Source organism: Acipenser ruthenus, chromosome 33, assembly GCF_902713425.1.
Source record: "Acipenser ruthenus chromosome 33, fAciRut3.2 maternal haplotype, whole genome shotgun sequence".
Lineage (NCBI taxonomy): Eukaryota > Metazoa > Chordata > Actinopteri > Acipenseriformes > Acipenseridae > Acipenser > Acipenser ruthenus.
The window spans coordinates 12,713,114-12,730,995 of record NC_081221.1 but is presented as its reverse complement, the minus strand read 5'-3'; the positions used below and the strand labels follow the sequence as shown (position 1 = coordinate 12,730,995).

The 17,882-nt window shown below is 40.9% G+C and overlaps 1 protein-coding gene and 1 long non-coding RNA gene across 4 annotated transcripts; both read right to left on the bottom strand.

The window, feature by feature from the left end:
* Positions 1–2,455: 2,455 nt before the first annotated feature.
* Positions 2,456–12,204, bottom strand: LOC131704974 (uncharacterized). Of its 3 annotated transcripts, none has more exons than XR_009310092.1 (4): positions 10,359–10,531; positions 7,177–7,518; positions 4,577–4,915; positions 2,456–3,128 (listed from the first exon to the last, which is right to left on the bottom strand). XR_009310092.1 is itself a non-coding variant. In XM_059006783.1 (4 exons), the coding sequence occupies exons 1-4, from the start codon at positions 12,127–12,129 to the stop codon at positions 2,929–2,931; spliced, it is 948 nt and encodes a 315-aa protein (XP_058862766.1). In that variant the 5' UTR covers positions 12,130–12,204; the 3' UTR covers positions 2,456–2,928. The 3 variants fall into 3 exon arrangements, 2 of the variants coding, with proteins under 2 accessions (XP_058862766.1, XP_058862767.1); XM_059006783.1 differs by lacking the exon at positions 10,359–10,531 and adding an exon at positions 12,063–12,204; XM_059006784.1 differs by lacking the exons at positions 4,577–4,915; positions 10,359–10,531 and adding an exon at positions 12,063–12,204.
* Positions 12,205–12,768: 564 nt separating this feature from the next.
* On the bottom strand, positions 12,769–15,843 carry LOC131704980 (uncharacterized). Its single transcript, XR_009310097.1, has 6 exons — positions 15,713–15,843; positions 15,121–15,378; positions 14,744–14,974; positions 13,752–14,627; positions 13,476–13,564; positions 12,769–13,231 (listed from the first exon to the last, which is right to left on the bottom strand). It is a non-coding gene; the product is annotated as an uncharacterized LOC131704980 (long non-coding RNA).
* Between the last annotated feature and the right edge of the window lie 2,039 nt (positions 15,844–17,882).

Genomic DNA, 17,882 nt, shown 5'->3' with positions numbered 1-17,882 from the left:
GGGTGTCTTAATATTAGTATGGACACATATCGACAGTAACAGTCCAAAGGAAATGTCCACCATTGTGACAGACTTTCTAACAAGTCTGGCATAAACAAATGGCTGCTACTTAATTAACCCCTGTATATAAACAAACAAACAAACAAACAACACAAAACTGCTTAACCTAAAAAAGAACAGTCCTGCAGGTTCTGCACCATAGTAGCAGCGCAGTTTACACTGCCTCAGAGTTTCTGATCGCATCATGATTCCAGATTTCCTAAATCCATGGATGGAAATGTCCGGTCTGCTTTTCATTTTTTGAAGCACATTGTCATTCCAGTATCACTCGCTGCCATTCTCATATTCACTTTGACATCCGAAACATTCTTCCCCATGGCCAGCGCTTCTTTAACCTGCGCTGCAAACCACGAGTCTGTGCGAGGGCGGGATCGCACACTGTGTGCCGCCTTCTGATTGGTGGAAGGATTATTGACGAGCCAATCCAAACCACCAATAAAGCCAAAATCAATTCCACTCCAAAATGTCCCGTTCTGCGGCACGTCAAAGAAAATATTAAAGGCAGGCTGGTGTCTCTTATGCGTTTCACTTCAAACCGGACATCAGGGCGTCTGGGTTTGTTAATTCCTGCCACCCGAACACAGAGGCCAATTCCGGGACTGTCCCGGTCAAACCAGGACAGGTGGAACCCTAAAATCTACATATATTTATTTGGAAATACTGAAGACATTAGTTTAATATAATATAGGCCTACTTTTATTGATTTTCAGTTTTAATAAAATCTTCTCCGTTATTGTGTGAATGTGATTATTATTATTATTGGTCAATATTATTAAAAAGAAGCGTAATTTTACAGAAATATGAAACCAGTGTGTGGCGCTCCCCGTCACTTTGACTGAAATTGAGGTGAAATAAAGAGAGATAGACATGCCATGAATTTTCAAATGTTCTGCTATTTCTTCTCATATGGCGTCCTTCTTTTTATTGTCTTTATAACCACTGACACTGGCATCATAAAGAGCATTATATTTTTCCACTTTAATAATTACATTCTCATTGATGTCATTTTTTTATTTCTGTGGTAATCTCTGCGTGAGCGAGACAGTGACAGTCTGACAGCCGCTCCCTTTGATCTGATTTCTGATTGGTGCATTGCGACGCCAATAGCTCGTGTCGCGAATAGAAATAAAACACATTGATTTCTAAATTCGCTCGCTTCGTTCGCGCCGCTCGCTACGGCTGCGCTGTGCATCGCTCCATTTAAATCAATAGCTTTCATTATTTTTTATTTGCTCGTTCGCGTCCGGTGTGCATAGACCTTTAGTGATATTTAAGGGATACTAAGATATTTTATTTCGCTGCGCCCCTGCCACACATCCTCCCTTATACACATAAATTAAGAAAAACGATCAAATAACATAAAAATACACGTGTTGTGTAAAATGTTTTTCTAAACCTCTCTATGTAATAATTAGCTCTGGTCGGCACTAGGACCCTAGACAGGTCCCACAGAACGAGCTCCTCGGTGCCAGCCATCCTCCCAGCGCTGGGGCTGTAAACCCTTCACACTGCTGCTGTAACGGGCAGTGTTGTGTGATCCGCTCCCGGGATGGATTCTGTCTCCTGCCGGTGAGATGAGAGATGAGGTTAAACGCTCGAAACCACGAATGCAGATGAGCCCGTCTCTTTTGCTTTGTGGTTTAGACGTTTGCTGCATCTCATAACCAAAAGCCATCCAGGACATCTCCAGTGTGAGACAGCGGGAATCATTCACAATGCCTTCTCCTCGGAGTTATTTAAAGGGGCTGTGCCCCACATACAGGCTATGGGCACATCTGTGGCTCCACGAGTATCTACTGACACACTCTACAGCGCTTCAATGCATAAACTCATCACTTTCCTCAGAATGATCCCGCAATATTAAGAAAATAACTGAAACACAAATACAATTTTGAAATATTTCCTTTATCTGTTAATATAACTACCTAGCCATTGCGCTCTATATAAACTTAAGGGAATTCCAAGATACATATTGCTGCTTCTTCAGCTCTGATGTTTAATCCGAGTCGAATGTTGTGAAACTTCATTAACAGCAAACTGTGTCCGATTATACTGCTGTATTGCTCTTGATAATATCCACTAGGGGGCAGCAGTGCTTTTAGTTGAAGTCCAGTTCCATGTTAATAAACTGTCAATAGATATGCAATAGGGACTGTAACCACAGGAAAAAGACAACAGTAGTGGCTGAATTTCTTCACAATGTGAACTTATCAGCCCTGTAGGGCCTCCTTAGACAGAGAGGCCACAGAACAGCTCCACCGTGAACAGGAATATAGTCTGACACCCCACATTATGTAGGTGCTGGAAGCCGAAAAAAAGGAATTTCATACCTTCTGTAGCACACAGGCTCTCTAATGAGGCTGAGGATTGTACAGAGAAATGCCAAGACACAGGACACAGCTAAATATTTTATTATTCATAAGCAAAAAAGGAAAAGCAATAACACATTTCAATGTGCAATTAACATTTAGTAATTCACTGTTTTTAATTTGAAAGACCAAGTAGAAGCTTTTTCTCTAATGCATTTTATACATAATATTCCTAAAAAGAATTTAGAACTGTATGTAACAATGATCTATAGTAAACAGCACCAACTACTTTATTAACAAATAAAGCAACAGCAATCAGTGATGAATAGAAAATGAAATATATCAAAATGCTAAAACGCTCTTATTAAAATGATATAGAAATGAAGAGATGCAGGCACAGGCAGGATGCAGCGGGTTACAGTAACAGCAATACTCTTTCACAATGGACTATACTGGCATAGGGAACCAGCAGCAGCAACACACAGGAATAATTGAACTTCCGCTTAACTCACAACACTCACTAAATACAGGTAGATGCAATCCAATTAGAATCCAGTTATCAAAGCGGTTTCATGCAGAACGATCTCCTCTGTGCTGCTGCATTCCCCTGCTGGGTTGGGCATGGGCTGGTTTCCTGGGTTGCTGATGGTCTAGTTGTCGGGGTTGCTGATGGTCTAGTTGTCGGGGTTGCTGATGGTCTAGTTGTCGGGGTTGTGGTCGTTGTTGTTCTTGAAGTAGTTGAATCTCTCTTTGGAGGTCCTGTAAGCACAATTCAATTTACATACAAATGATGCCTTAATATCTGACACAGCAGCCAGTACCTTCTACACAACTGACCACTGCCAAAGACAAAGGGCCCAATTCACGTCCCAGTGGTAAACTGGAGTGAAGACTGGAGGTGTGTTATTATCACTCCTCAAACTTCACTCCTTGCTCCTGCTGTAATTCACCAACGTCCTCATGGCACTTTGTTCCGTGGTGTTTGACCCGCCCTCATGAATAATTAATTTGCGTTAATACCACCCTTTATACCATGACAGTGAGATCATATTTAGTGAGATAAAAAATGTCAGCTATTCTTTTTTTCCTTCATGATGAGGAATTCAAACAGCATTCAAACAATCCCTGATTTAGTTAAAGTGATTACAATTTCACACGACAATTAATACTTTTTCAGTCGTACTACTGTACCTGTATATTAAAACAGGGAGTGGGTGAAACCGGACCAGGACAAACCTGGCCGGACAGGACACTAAAACAATGAGAAGCATCTTGAAAAGTACACCACATTATTACTGTGTCACTAATTCAAGCACACACACTGAGCTGTGTGGGTTACATCATTTGCTAAAGGGTATCAGAACTGATATTAAGACAGAAATGGTACCAACGCCAACAAAAACATTCTGTGAATCGGACCCACAGTCAGAAATCTACAGGTAATGGCCGCTGCAAAGGGTACTAATGCTGTTCTAGACATTGTGTGTATTTAAATGTGTTTTAAGCTGTTTGAAATGTATGTCACAGTTTAAAAGCGAGTTTCAGGATTCTAAAGCCCGAGTCACTTTAGAGGTTTAGCTTTTAAAAGTCCCATTAGCTTAATTTACATCTGGGATAATGACTGAACTCACTGTGCTTAGAAACTGATTGACTGAGAAGATCTGTGAGCTTTACAATATGGGATAATGAAGGGACTTTGAACACACAGCTTCAATGGTAAACACAAGGGTTTGGTGTTGGCAGCCCTTCTCAGGTTCTGTATTCTAGTTTGCTTTTGTTATGAATGTGTGGATGTTATTTGAAATTATACTGCATGTTATGATTCTACCAGAAACCCCTGTGTGTTAATCCACAGGGAATACATTACACAAAACAACCAATCAAAAGAAATCAAAAATCTAAACCCAAGCAGTCAGTAAGTTGTCAGTAAGGACTGCAGCTGAAATCTGCCTAGCAGCGGTCCAAATGCCAGTGGAGCAGAAGAACATTTTGTTCAGCAAGAAAAAAACAAAACAAGAGAGCTGTAACGTAACTGACCAGCAGGAAAATGACCCTTAAACAAACCCCATTGTGTGTGTGTGCTGAAAACAAGGCAGGGTGTTCATGTAGTCACACACAGGACCTTGAGTGGTTTCAGCAGTTCAGCACATATTCTTAATTTTAACACTTTAAGTACTCACCAACCAGAACATGTTTATTATATTTACCTTGAACTGTCAGTTTAACATTCCTGTTAGTGACACATATCCTATTGATCCACACTATACATATGTAATCCCGAGTGTCCTGCAGTCTGAGCTCAGAGATTAGCAGAGAGCCGTTTCCAGAGGAGACTTCATCAGACAGCTTCACTCGGCCGCTCCACTGCGCAGGGATGGGTGCTGAGGGAGTCTTTGAGTTGATTAATAGAACAGCTTCTCCCTGATCTGAATATGCATACCATCTGACTTCTACATGCTGCCCAGGGGTGGGGGTGTAAGAACAGGGCAGCACTGCTCTCCCCCCAGCTGAGCCAGAGACAGCAACACGGTCTAGTGGAGGGCAAGCTACAGGAATGAGAGAGAAGAGACAATAAACTCAATGGAATAAACACCTACATTCTTCTGTTGATGATATTTCGGTTGTTTCCTTGTATTTTTGACGTTGCAGATCTTTCAAAGACAACGCTATCGATGAAAAGTTTCTGCTGCTTCCTGGTTCCAATTATTTTGTGTTTGTTTGTTTATTTAACCAGGAGATTTACCCATTGAGACCGAGGCCTCATTTACAAGGGGGTCCTGGAAAACAATAAAGGACAAATACAACACAAGCAACCCAATAAAAACATGTGGTTCAGACTCAGTCAGCAGCATTGTGACAGGGCAGCCGGCTCTTTTGTACAGCGGTATCGGCGCTATGCTTTAGTGCGAGAGTTCCCGGGTTCGCGCCTGTGTGTGGATTGCTTCACCCTGTGTGATGCGGGAACTGAGGTTCGTTACAGTATGTTAATGAAACCCGCGACTAATTAGTATTATTAGATTTCAAGGGACTTACCTAGTTCCCCCCTCCTCCATGGCTGCACGTGGGTCTTGTTTCATTCAGGACAGCAGTCTCCGAATCCCCTCCTCCCTGGCTGCACGTGAGTCTTGTTTCATTCGGGACAGCAGTCTCCGAATCCCCTCCCCCCTGGCTGCACGTGGGTCTTGTTTCATTCAGGACAGCAGTCTCCGAATCCCCTCCCCCCTGGCTGCACGTGGGTCTTGTTTCATTCGGGACAGCAGTCTCCGAATCCCCTCCCCCCTGGCTGCACGTGGGTCTTGTTTCATTCAGGACAGCAGTCTCCGAATCCCCTCCCCCCTGGCTGCACGTGGGTCTTGTTTCATTCAGGACAGCAGTCTCCGAATCCCCTCCCCCCTGGCTGCATGTGGGTCTTGTTTTCATTCAGGACAGCAGTCTCCGAATCCCCTCCCCCCTGGCTGCACGTGGGTCTTGTTTCATTCGGGACAGCAGTCTCCGAATCCCCTCCCCCCTGGCTGCACGTGGGTCTTGTTTCATTCAGGACAGCAGTCTCCGAATCCCCTCCCCCCTGGCTGCACGTGGGTCTTGTTTCATTCAGGACAGCAGTCTCCGAATCCCCTCCCCCCTGGCTGCACGTGGGTCTTGTTTCATTCAGGACAGCAGTCTCCGAATCCCCTCCCCCCTGGCTGCATGTGGGTCTTGTTTTCATTCAGGACAGCAGTCTCCGAATCCCCTCCTCCCTGGCTGCACATGGGTCTTGTTTCATTCGGGACAGCAGTCTCCGAATCCCCTCCCCCCTGGCTGCACGTGGGTCTTGTTTCATTCGGGACAGCAGTCTCCGAATCCCCTCCCCCCTGGCTGCACGTGGGTCTTGTTTCATTCGGGACAGCAGTCTCCGAATCCCCTCCCCCCTGGCTGCACGTTGGTCTTGTTTAATTCGTTACAGCAGTCTCCGAATCCCCTCCCCCCTGGCTGCACGTGGGTCTTGTTTTCATGTTCTTAAAGCTACTGTAGCAGCTTGTACCAATATTGAGCAGAACATTATCTTCTAATGGCCTGGGTCTTTTCATTCCAAGAAAATATAGAAAACTTTAAGAAATATTTGACGACGGGCTCAGACAGTGCAATCGCGGACCGCATTTGGACCGCGGGCCACACTTTGCGAATCCCTGCTTTAGACATTAAGCTTTTAAAAGTTCCATTAGCTTAATTTACATCTGGGATAATGACTGAACTCGCTGTGCTTAGAAACCGATTGACTGAGAAGATCTGTGAGCTTTACAATATGGGATAATGAAGGGACTTTGAACACACAGCTTCAGTGGTAAACACAAGGGTTTGGTGTTGGCAGCCCTTCTCAGGTTCTGTATTCTAGTTTGCTTTTGTTATGAATGTGTGGATGTTATTTGAAATTATACTGCATGTTATGATTCTACCAGAAACCCCTGTGTGTTAATCCACAGAGAATACATTACACAAAACAACCAATCAAAAGAAATCAACAATCTAAACCCAAGCAGTCAGTAAGTTGTCAGTAAGGACTGCAGCTGAAATCTGCCTAGCAGAGGTCCAAATGCCAGTGGAGCAGAAGAACATTTTGTTCAGCAAGAAAAAAACAAAACGAGAGCCGAAACGTAACTGACCAGCAGGAAAATGACCCTTAAACAAACCCCATTGTCTGTGTGTGCTGAAAACAAGGCAGGGTGTTCATGTAGTCACACACAGGACCTTGAGTGGTTTCAGCAGTTCAGCACATATTCTTAATTTTAACACAAGTACTCACCAACCAGAACATGTTTATTATATTTACCTTGAACTGTCAGTTTAACATTCCTGTAAGTGACACATATCCCATTGATCCACACGTCACACAGGTAATGCAGAGTGTCCTCCAGTCTGAGCTCAGAGATTAGCAGAGAGGCGTTTCCAGAGGAGACTTCATCAGACAGCTTCACTCGGCCGCTCCACTGCGCAGGGATGGGTGCTGAGGGGGTCTTTGAGTTGATTAATGGAACAGCTTCTCCCTGATCTGGATATGCATGCCATCTGACTTCTACATCCTGCCCAGGGGTGGGGGTGTAAGAACAGGGCAGCACTGCTCTCCCCCCAGCTGAGCCAGAGACAGCAACAGGGTCTTGTGCAGAGCAATCTGCTATAAGAGAGAGAAGAGACAATAAACTCAATGGAATAAACACCTACATTCTTCTGTTGATGATATTTCGCTTGTTTCCTCGTATTTTTGACGTTGCAGATCTTTCAAAGACAACGCTATCGATGAAAAGTTTCTGCTGCTTCCTGGTTCCCAATTATTTTGTGTTGGTTTGTTTATTTAACCAGGAGATTTACCCATTGAGACCGAGGCCTCATTTACAAGGGGGTCCTGGAAAACAATAAAGGACAAATACAACACAAGCAACACAATAAAAACATGTGGTTCAGACTCAGTCAGCAGCATTGTGACAGGGCAGCGGGAGCGGCTGGGGGACCCAGAAATTGGGGAGGCATAAAATATTAGCAGCGGGTCCGACTGTTTCACTCCTGTTTTACATTTGAAACGATGCTATTCAATACAAATGCTGCCATTTACATAAACACGTGTGTTTGTTTACTACACGATACAGCAACAAAGCAAAGCGCTAATAAGTGAATATGCAATCGTGAAAGCAGACGATAACACCAACACCGTGTAATAATAATAATAAATAATAAATCAGACACTACTGTGCCTATTATAAAAAATACAAGGGAACGATTATGATTAAAAAAAAAAAAAAAAAAAAAAAAAACATCAGTCTAATTCACTGTCAACCAACAAGCTTACTTCAATAACGCCGCGGCATTATCAGACTTTAAATTATGACGGAAACCCAAGTGTTGCACATTTGAAATAAAGCTCTTTACACACATGCATGTTTGATCCCCCCAGAATACCCGAAATGTTTACATTTAGTGCAGCAATTGTTTCCACAGAGAGGAATATACTAAATAGAAGCAATGACTGCAGCCCCTGTGCCTTTCCCTGTGTGTATGTAAACCCAAATATTAATAAAGAATTAGAAACAACATGAAATGCAGTTTAACTGTGTGTCAGGATCACAATATTATTGCTGGTAACTGAACAATAACAACAACAGCGAGCATCCTCGTAGATAGCGTGCAGTTCATTCTTCAACCTTTGTGTGAAACAGCATCTTTGTCTCAACAGGGAACCCCTTTGCTTTTGAGAAGTCTTCAGAGCAGTGCTTCTCAAACTTTGCCATAGTGAGCCTCCCTGAGCTATGAAAAAAATATCTGCGCCTCCCCAGTTTACTAAAACAATATAACAAACTGAAAATCCTATATGTTGCAAAACAAAAAAACAAAAGAGTAGAAGGGATTTGATCAATATAGAGCAGTATGAGTTTCAGAAGTATTCATTCAAAAACAGAACAAATGGAAGCAGCTAAAATCTTATTTTGTTTTTTTTTGTCCTGTTAACTTTCTTATCTTAGTTGGTTTTAATGTAACTTCACAATTTCTGCTTCTGTATTATTAGGTGTATACTGTTGTTTAACTCTGTTATTTAAATGGTCTGCTTGTGGCAGTTGTATGTGTGACATGCTATTCAAATGTATTGTGGTTTGTATTTTTTTCTGCTATGTTCTGTACAGTGCTTTACGATACTTTTGTATAAAAAGCGCTATATAAATGCGATAAATAAATAAAGAAATAAACTCATAGCGCTTCCTGTGTAAAATCATGACGGGTTTAGATGCTAAGGCAGGGTTGTCGTGTTTCGAGATGCTGGTGTAGCTTGCAGGGCTGCATGCTGTGGTTTGCCAGGATTTCGCCGCACATTTGATTCCTCGGTGCATCGCTGGACCCGCTCCATGTAAAGCCCAGTTTTAAATATGCTTGTAATGATGTGCAGTTACATATCATGACCACAAGGTGTCACTACTAGATTTGATAGTAAGTTATGAGGTAGTTTTCCAGGCTATAGGAAGTTTCGAAAAATAACTTTAGAAAGCATGTCAATAAAGGACTAGCACAAGCTAGCTGTTCATTAATAACAAATAGATTTCATTATTGAAACATTAGTGAACATAACAGTGCTTCCTCATATTTTCTGCTTCTGTGTTTTGCTGGATCCTCCGCTGCTGTCCTCTCTTCGGTTTGTGTTGTTCGTTTTTCTCCGTTTGTCACAAAACGATCCGTTTCTCATTAAAGCTGTTTCTCTCTGTAAGCTGCTGCTGCATCTTCTGGTTAATCTATAGGGCGCATTCCATCTATTATTGTAGATGATTAGCGCCCTCTATCTGTAGTCCTTTGTCTGTCTTTGTTTTGCTTTATTTTTCTGTCATCTTTATTTATTATAACTTCCCTTCTTTTCCTGTTTCCTTTATATATTTTCTCTCTGTAAGCACGCTGCTCAGACTGTTTACAAGTTTACTGGGGGGGGGGGGAGAAACACGCAACGTACGTGTGACGTATCACAGTTGCTAAGGAACATTAGCACGTTAAACAAACGTTTATTGCGTTATTTTATTTTAGTTATTTCTAAATATAATACATTTAAAATATATAATAATTTGTAATTTTCTTCAAATCATCCAACGACTCAAAAACAAAAATAATTTAATAAATAAAAGGACACGCAGCTCGCTCCTCCGTTGTCACCATGGCTGCGTTCAGTAAGTGCGCCGCTCAGAGAGGGAACGCTCACAATAATTAATAATGATTTGCTTGTTTGTGTTTCTGAGGGGATGGTCGATGAAATGGACCCGTGTGAAGTTACTGTCCCCTGCTGGACCTCGCTGAGTTCGGCGCTCTGTTTGGACTGAACCTCATATCTGGCTGTGTCTAATACCGACAATATCGACATTAATAATGAAAAGTATGAATAATATTAATACTACAAGCCTTATAATAATTCATTAGTAACTATAAAATAGCTCTACATTTTTAAAAAATGAAATTAAATGATACAAATTTGAAAACAACCATTTTTACCATCTTATTTAGCCAATGAATACATAACTTCATAAGTCGAAACCAGTTCATCGTATTTGTCAATCCTGCCTGTCATCTCCACTTGTTTCCTGCAGGTGTCCATTCCGTCCGCTCCCTCTGATCACTGATGAGAAATGCTCAGGATCGGCTCTGAGCGGCTCAGCGGGAGCGGAACCGAGCGAGTCGTGAAGCTGATTCTTTACTGAGCCGCGCACGCACTTAACGCACCCCTTGCCAAGCCCCATAGCTTGAGAGCCGCTGCTTAGAAAGTGTCATCATTAAAGCAGCTGAACCCTTGTTCATAATCATCCCAGCCACGGCGGAGTCTTTCTCGTTTGCGTTCCTCTCCATGGCCTCGGAGCTGTACAGTTTCTTCATAAAATCCCTCAAACTTGGCATCTTCCCCGAGTTGCTTCAGTGCATGTAGGGGACTGTCGAGTCGATCAAACGATTTCCTGAGATCCAGAGACTGGAGAGTTTGGAAGAGTATCTCTGTGTGTCCAAATATTGCACGAATGACAAATTTCACGCGAAAAATGGTCCCCCCTTGGAAAGTGGTCCCCCCGCACCAGTTTTCATAATGAAATATTGTGCCCCCCCCCCCCCCCATTATAAAAGGAACAACGCCAAGTCAGAAACACGCAGCTTCAAAAGATCATAAAATATCCTCCATAACCGAAACTATAATTGAACACAGTATGCATTAAAAAATAGTGTCTGTTTTCTTTGTGAATCAACGTTGTCTTTCGCCAGTCAAATCGTAGAGTGCCTGAATAAAGTTTTATAGATACACGAACAGATCTTCTGTTGCTTCTTCTTCAGCAGCCGCAGCTATCCCAGATATAATAGATTTGGTTACATTGTTTCGCGTCAGGAGTTTAAGCATGATTTAACTGCGCAGCAGATTCCCCAGTTGGATGATGAGCTGATAATATCTCTTTAGCAATGAAGCAGGCACGGTGACGTCACCATAATGATAAACAGTAATGCCGCGGGAGTTTTGTACTAAAGCAGGGTCAGCTGCTGCAGGGAAAACAAAGTTTATTTCTCAAACTGACCATTTTAAGAAATGTGAAAGCAGAACGCACAGAAATACTTGGGACTGTAATTAGGAAGTGTACTGCTGAGAAAAAAATGACGTGAATTCAAATTGAAATGTACTGCAGATTACTCGATGGCAGAAGAACAAACGCCATTCACTAAATTTAGCTCTCAGATTGTACCAATGAAAATATCTAAAATATATGACAACGCGCTTGCTGTGGTGTATTTAATATCGTAAATAGCAGAACAAACACGCTGCGATTTAAACTTGTTTTTACTGAACAATAAACAGTAACATGTTTTGGCTCGTGCCTTCATTATTGTACCTGACTCAGTTGTTCTTTCAATGCTAAAATGTAATTAAATGCTGGCTTTTGCAATTACAAATCCATTTCACCTAAGAGAAGAGTTTGTTGCAGTTTAAAATATTGTGGAGTCTTCCCTGACATTTCACATATTTTACACTGTTAGATGTACTGTTAGATCCATAATCGTCTTACAAACATGTTAGTGTAAAATGCTGCTCCCTGTATAGTTTGTAATATAACAGTGTTTGTGTTTGTCCAAAGCTGTTAGTGCTCTGTAGGGAAATCCCTAAACAGCAATGTGCCCCCTACTTTAGTAGAGGTTGTGAAGCACTGCTCTGAGAGAATCACTTACCTGCTGTGAGGTGAGCGCTGTTTAAGATCAGTAGCAGTGCCAGAGCTTGCTCAGTGCTCAGAGCCATTCTCCTCTCTTCTCTCTCTCAGTTTCAGCACAAACTGTACTTTGTGACACTTCTGCAGTATTTCACATCCACCCCAGCTCTCTGTGGCTCTCTGTGGTCAAAATGGGTGTAGAAAAAACACTACAAATCATTTCCTGCTGATAATAAAGATGTTGCGTCTATTATAGATCTGTGATATTACACTCTAAAACCATGTGTTTAAGTTTGGAACAGTTATAAACACTTATCTGTAACACTTTTTAAACGCGTCAAGGCGTTTACTTTATAAACATGTTTAGAATATAAACGCGTTAAGGTGTTTAAGTAATAAACACGTGAACATGTTTATTCCCTGTAACACTTTTTAAACAGCTGAACACGTTTACAAATCTACAGGTGTTTAAGATCTAAACACATAAATGCTCTCTTATTTTTACAATACAAAAAGACACAAATTAAACAACTTACTTTTATTTATTGCATATTTCAAAGTTAAGCCAAAAACTTTTTTTTTTTTCACAAAAAATCTTTTGCAGTTGTAACAAGTATTTGAATTGTAATAAATATTTAAAATTTGTAGAATAAAATCTGTTACACCTATATACATATATATGATTGTATTAAAAACATCTAAAACATCAAACAGAATACTGTATATGACCACTCCCTCAAATAAATTATTTAAATACACAATAAAAACATACTACCTTATCATGAAATCCAGATTTAACAAATAATTTACAATTATTTAATTTGTTTACAGATATTTACAATGATGTAAGAATGTTATTGTTGTAATTCATTCATTTAATCATTAAACCCTTTTGCAAATAAATCTGTATTGATGGGATTTGCATCCAGTAAATGGGTCTCCCAATATATATTGCTGCAGGAATCCAAGCACCTGCGAATAAACTTTGGGGTACTGCAGGTGGAAGGCATAGTACGTTCCCAGGAGAACAAGCACAGCATCCAATACAGGTTTTGCTTGGCAAAATATCGCAACAGTATCCTCTACTATTACAGCTTCCTGGAGGGTGTTCTTTGCAACACAAAGAACAAGATGCGGTGGTTCTTCTTGTGTGGTTTTCAGGTACTTGTCAAGTTCACTTGTAGATATATCCTGAAAAATATAACATAATGAAATGATGACAAAATAATATAAATATATAAAATATAACATTTTTATTGTACTTTGCTAGATAAAAGAAAGATGATTTTAAATGTACTGTGTCAATAGTTAGCATTCTATAAGTCAATATAATTATGCTTGAATGACAATAAGAGGACATCTTGTTTGAAGCTGAGTCAATGGGTGCCCCCCCCCACTCCCAAACATTTTGATTAATGTTATTTGGTATAATTACCTTGTATACAGTGACTTTTTCCCCTTTCCTTGATCAAATTTCGTTTTTTCTTCAATGAGCTGAATTACAGGTAGCATTCTGAGATCTCCCTGAAATGATAATGGGGCGGGGGTAATGACCTTTGTATAAGTAATTGCTTTGTACAGTGGCGGGGTGTGAAGGGGGAGAGGGAGGGGGTTTGTTCTTTTTGTTTGTTACCTTCGTGCGTTTCCAGCTGGCAAAGCCACAAGTCATTCACAAGAATACAATGTGTTTTGTGATTGTTTATTTCCTCACCTCTTTCTTGGATCCAATCAGTAACTCAGAGACCGTCCTAACCTGTTCAGCCCTTTTGCACAATGTTTCAAATCATGTACTTCCAAGGACCATTGCAAATTCACCCATTACCTCATAGAAAAACACATGCACAAGTTGTAAAAAATAAAAAAAAATAAAAACTACCTCCAAAGCAGGAATGTTGAACTAGAATTTATAAACCCAGGACCTATGCTGTCAGATAACAGTTTTAGAAAATGGTTGACATTACATTAAAAATAAATATTTACTTAAAATGAATAAGAAATAAAGTAAAATAAATGTCACAAAATGAGTTTCTGTATATCATCATCATAATAACTGTACTTGAATTGGATTAAAGCAAATCGCAACCTTTAAACCAACATTCACAACCACAATTTGAATTTTATTTTAGTGATCAGAAATATTGACTGTTTGATGAAACTGTAGAAGGAAAATAATAATGCAGTTAACTGTAAGCAGGTGAATTGTAGTATCCTCTCTATAACTTTACAATAACATGAGTAAATAAACAAATACTTACACATTTTCCCCATTCAAAACAAGGGTAAACTTCAACAACTGGTTTAATTCTTCCAGCTGGAAGAGTGGTCAGCCACAATCGACGATTGCCAAAGGTTTCTTTAAGAAGAATGTCTATGTGATTGTCATTAGGCTTTAGTCAAATTCTTTTCTTAATTCTTCGACATGGCGGTCGTATTCTTCATCGGGCCGTTCTTCAGGCCTCTGTATGATAGGTACCTGGGCTTTCTTTGCCATAATTGGTGCCGAACTGGAGTCAATGGGCAGGTTTTTCCTTTTTAAAGACCACCTCATGTGCCTCATCTTCTGACTGAGGCACTTAGAAAATAAGGACTACAAAAGAACAAGAGGTGAAAACAAGAATTGTGAATAAATACATCAAGTTTCAGAAAGAAATGGCAAGCTTCATTTCCCAATGTATTGTTTTGCATACTTGAATTCCATCTTACCCATGGTTCATTCCCTTCATGCTTAATGCATGGGTATTTGCTATACAGCTTTTTTTCCAAAGGCCTTGTATTCAGAACTGTCACTTAGGCTGGGATAATTAGCCAGGTAATAATTAGATACTTCATCAACCATTTTATGCCATATCCCTCTTGAATTGCCAGCCAGAAGACTTCTATGCACCAGGGCAGAAAATGGAGGCAGAGGGGTTCTATCATCCACTGTTGATCATCCTGTAGAGTATAATAACAAATAATAATACAAAACCAAAAGAAATAAGACTGAGGCTGATATTCATTGATAAAGAGTGCAATCTTAATAATGTGCAACAAAACTAAATTGATGAACAAGATAAAAATAAACATAAACAGGTACTGACTCCCATTTGCAAAAGACTCCATGTACGCTGCGGAGTCAAGGGATAGGATTTCATTTATTTTTTCGGAATCAGACTTCTGCTCAATTGATGTTATGCTCGCTTGTTCTTCTGTGGGTATCTGTGGGATCCAACTCTCTCCTTCCATCAGTATTATTAAAGTTTCTGATTGCATCTCCAATAAGATTTTGTCATCATCAATCTCAGTTCCGTCAGTTTCCAGGACCAGTATATGCCCTTTTTTTGGAAGGTTTTGTGAACCTGAAAAGGTTATCAATAATTGATCATTTAGATTTATACATAACAAAATAAGAAATGGCAGAACAACAGACAGCCATTCAGCCCATTTGACTTTTTCATTCTATTTCTGTTCAGCTGTTGTTAGATCCGTGCTCCATTTTGTGCCACCAGCCAATTCAACTACAGAATAATGAATCATCCCAACACTGCCTTAAACTGTATATAACAGACTGTAAAATACAAGTGGAATGTAGTTAATTACACCACCCGTCCACCCATTGCAACCATACAGAAAGATTATAAAAGATTATTTGGAATTATAGAAAGTTATATCAGTATCATTTTATCTACTCACCTTTTTCAAGAAGTTCTTTGAAGGATGTTCCACTGACCATTTTGTTTTGTTTAGGCTGCCAATCCCACACTTTGGAGACACCCATGGCTTTTATCACTGTGCAGTAAAGATTATAGAATCAGGGGGCGGGGTTGGGTGAGTTACACTGTTGCATAGCTTCACAGGAGCTATTCAATACTGTATCACTTTCACAGCATAATATTATGTGCATCTTCTATATACACATTTTGGAGTTACATACTTCAATAACGTTAGATTAGGTAACATTTTATCATTTATAAGCATTCAGCAATGTCAGACTTTTAAGCCCGTGGATGCGTGACCTGGTGACGTCTTTTCCGGCGGAGTTCACGATAAGTTTCCCGCAGAAATCCACGTGTTCATTACCTCGCACCCCAGAATGGCTTGGTGCCCGTGCTAATATAATATCTGTGTCTCTGACTGCACCTTCATTGAATGCTATTAGAATATCATGTATAATATCTTTCCTGACTCCAGTCCCTGTCTCAATAGCATTCAGTGAACTCAGAGCACCAGTAAACAGGACTGCGCTGGCTGCTTTTATTAACATCACTTTATGTATCGCACCTACCTGCTGGCCATGCTGCTTCCGGCTAAAGACTGATGACGATGCAAGCGTGACGACACGGCTATGCGTCGAATCTGCGCCGCGGTGTTCTCTGGGAACTGTAGTTTGTTTAATATTTTTGCAGATGTAGTAAAACACATTCGTTTTAGAAAACCGTGAACAAATATAATAATGTGAACCATCCAACCCCAGCTGCTCAACCCCTTTCTTAAGCTGAAGGAACACGAAAACACTTTTTCAGGACCAATGGTTTGAAACCTGGTTCCAGGAGACCGGGAGGCCTAGTTTGAGGTTGCTGTATCAAACCCCAAGCCTCCCCTGGTGTGCCCTGCAGTGGCCTGAAACCAGCTTCCATGGCAGGAAGTGGCTTCGTGTTCCCTCCGCTTTACTCGCGATTCTGTCAGATTTCTGCGGCACCGCGGCGATGGTTAATGTTGCTGATACCAGCAGCAGGACAAGAGCACTGGCGGCTCTGCGACAGCAGGTGGTGCTGTTTCCCTAGATTCCACAGACACCAGTAAAGGCTGTCTGAGTCACAGGTCCCGAAAACACCCATAGAGTTGTATTGTGATCTCTTAAACTAATGGAGAGGATACTGTTACATTAGTAACTATATTATTCCCACTGCTCTGGTGTTTTCCCCAAGTCAGGGTGATTTATAATAAATCCCTTTTCAATGTCACTCAATGCTGTGAATACACCGTGAAACAATATCCTAGTTTTATGGTTGTTGGTATTAAACCTGCCATCATTTAGATCATTGAGTTCATTACAATCTTAAGCACAGCGCAGAAACCAGGACCAGAGGACACAGCTTCATTAAGTGCAATGACTCAGGACAGAGGATAGCTGACACTTCTTTACACAGAGAGTGGTGAGGGTGTGGAATGAGTTATCAAGTGTTACAAAGGGTTACCTAACCATGTTGCTGATGCTGAATCACTGGGATCCTTGAAGAAACAACTTGACAACGCTTTGAGATCAATCAGCTACTAGGATGGCTGAATGGTCTCCTCTCGTTCATACACTAGTACAGTCTTTCATGTGCTCTTTAATGGTGAAAGATAACAGCGTTCAGGAGACGGATGCAGAGATACAGAGAGTTGAAGCGGAGCTCCTCTAGAGGGCGCAGTGTGGTTTACAGAGCACAGCACTCCTAACCGGGGGAATGGGGTGAACCCCAGCTCTGCGCCACAGCACACGACAAATCAAATGCAGTCAAAACCACACGGAACACCAGCCACTCTTATCAAAGCTGCTGTAAGGGACTGCTGGGAAGGATGGTCTGCATCCTAAGTCGGCTGCTAACCAAGGCTTTGCAATGCTTCTCAGATCTCATGAGCTCTAGGAACTGCTCCACCTACTTCCTCTGCTGAAGACAGCGCTAGAGATGCAAAGCTGTTCCTGCTTCCTGGAACGCGGTGATGTCATGTGTTGGAATTCTTACTCCAGTGTTCCAACTGCAATCACTGTGCAGATCTGTTATTTATTATTATTATTATTATTATTATTATTATTATTATTATTATTATTATTATTATTATTATTATTATTAATTAGTCATTTAGCAGATGCTTTTGT

What these genes read in the sequence shown, in the direction of transcription:
- LOC131704974 (XM_059006783.1), bottom strand. Translation starts at nt 12,129, where the DNA reads ATGGCTCTGAGCACTGAGCAAGCTCTGGCACTGCTACTGATCTTAAAC. An exon ending in CAGCGCTCACCTCACAGCAG is followed by an intron (nt 7,519 to 12,062) that starts GTAAGTGATTCT and finishes TCTCTCTTATAG; the next exon opens with CAGATTGCTCTGCACAAGAC. An exon ending in TGTTAAACTGACAGTTCAAG is followed by an intron (nt 3,129 to 4,576) that starts GTAAATATAATA and finishes TTGTGCTTACAG; the next exon opens with GACCTCCAAAGAGAGATTCA.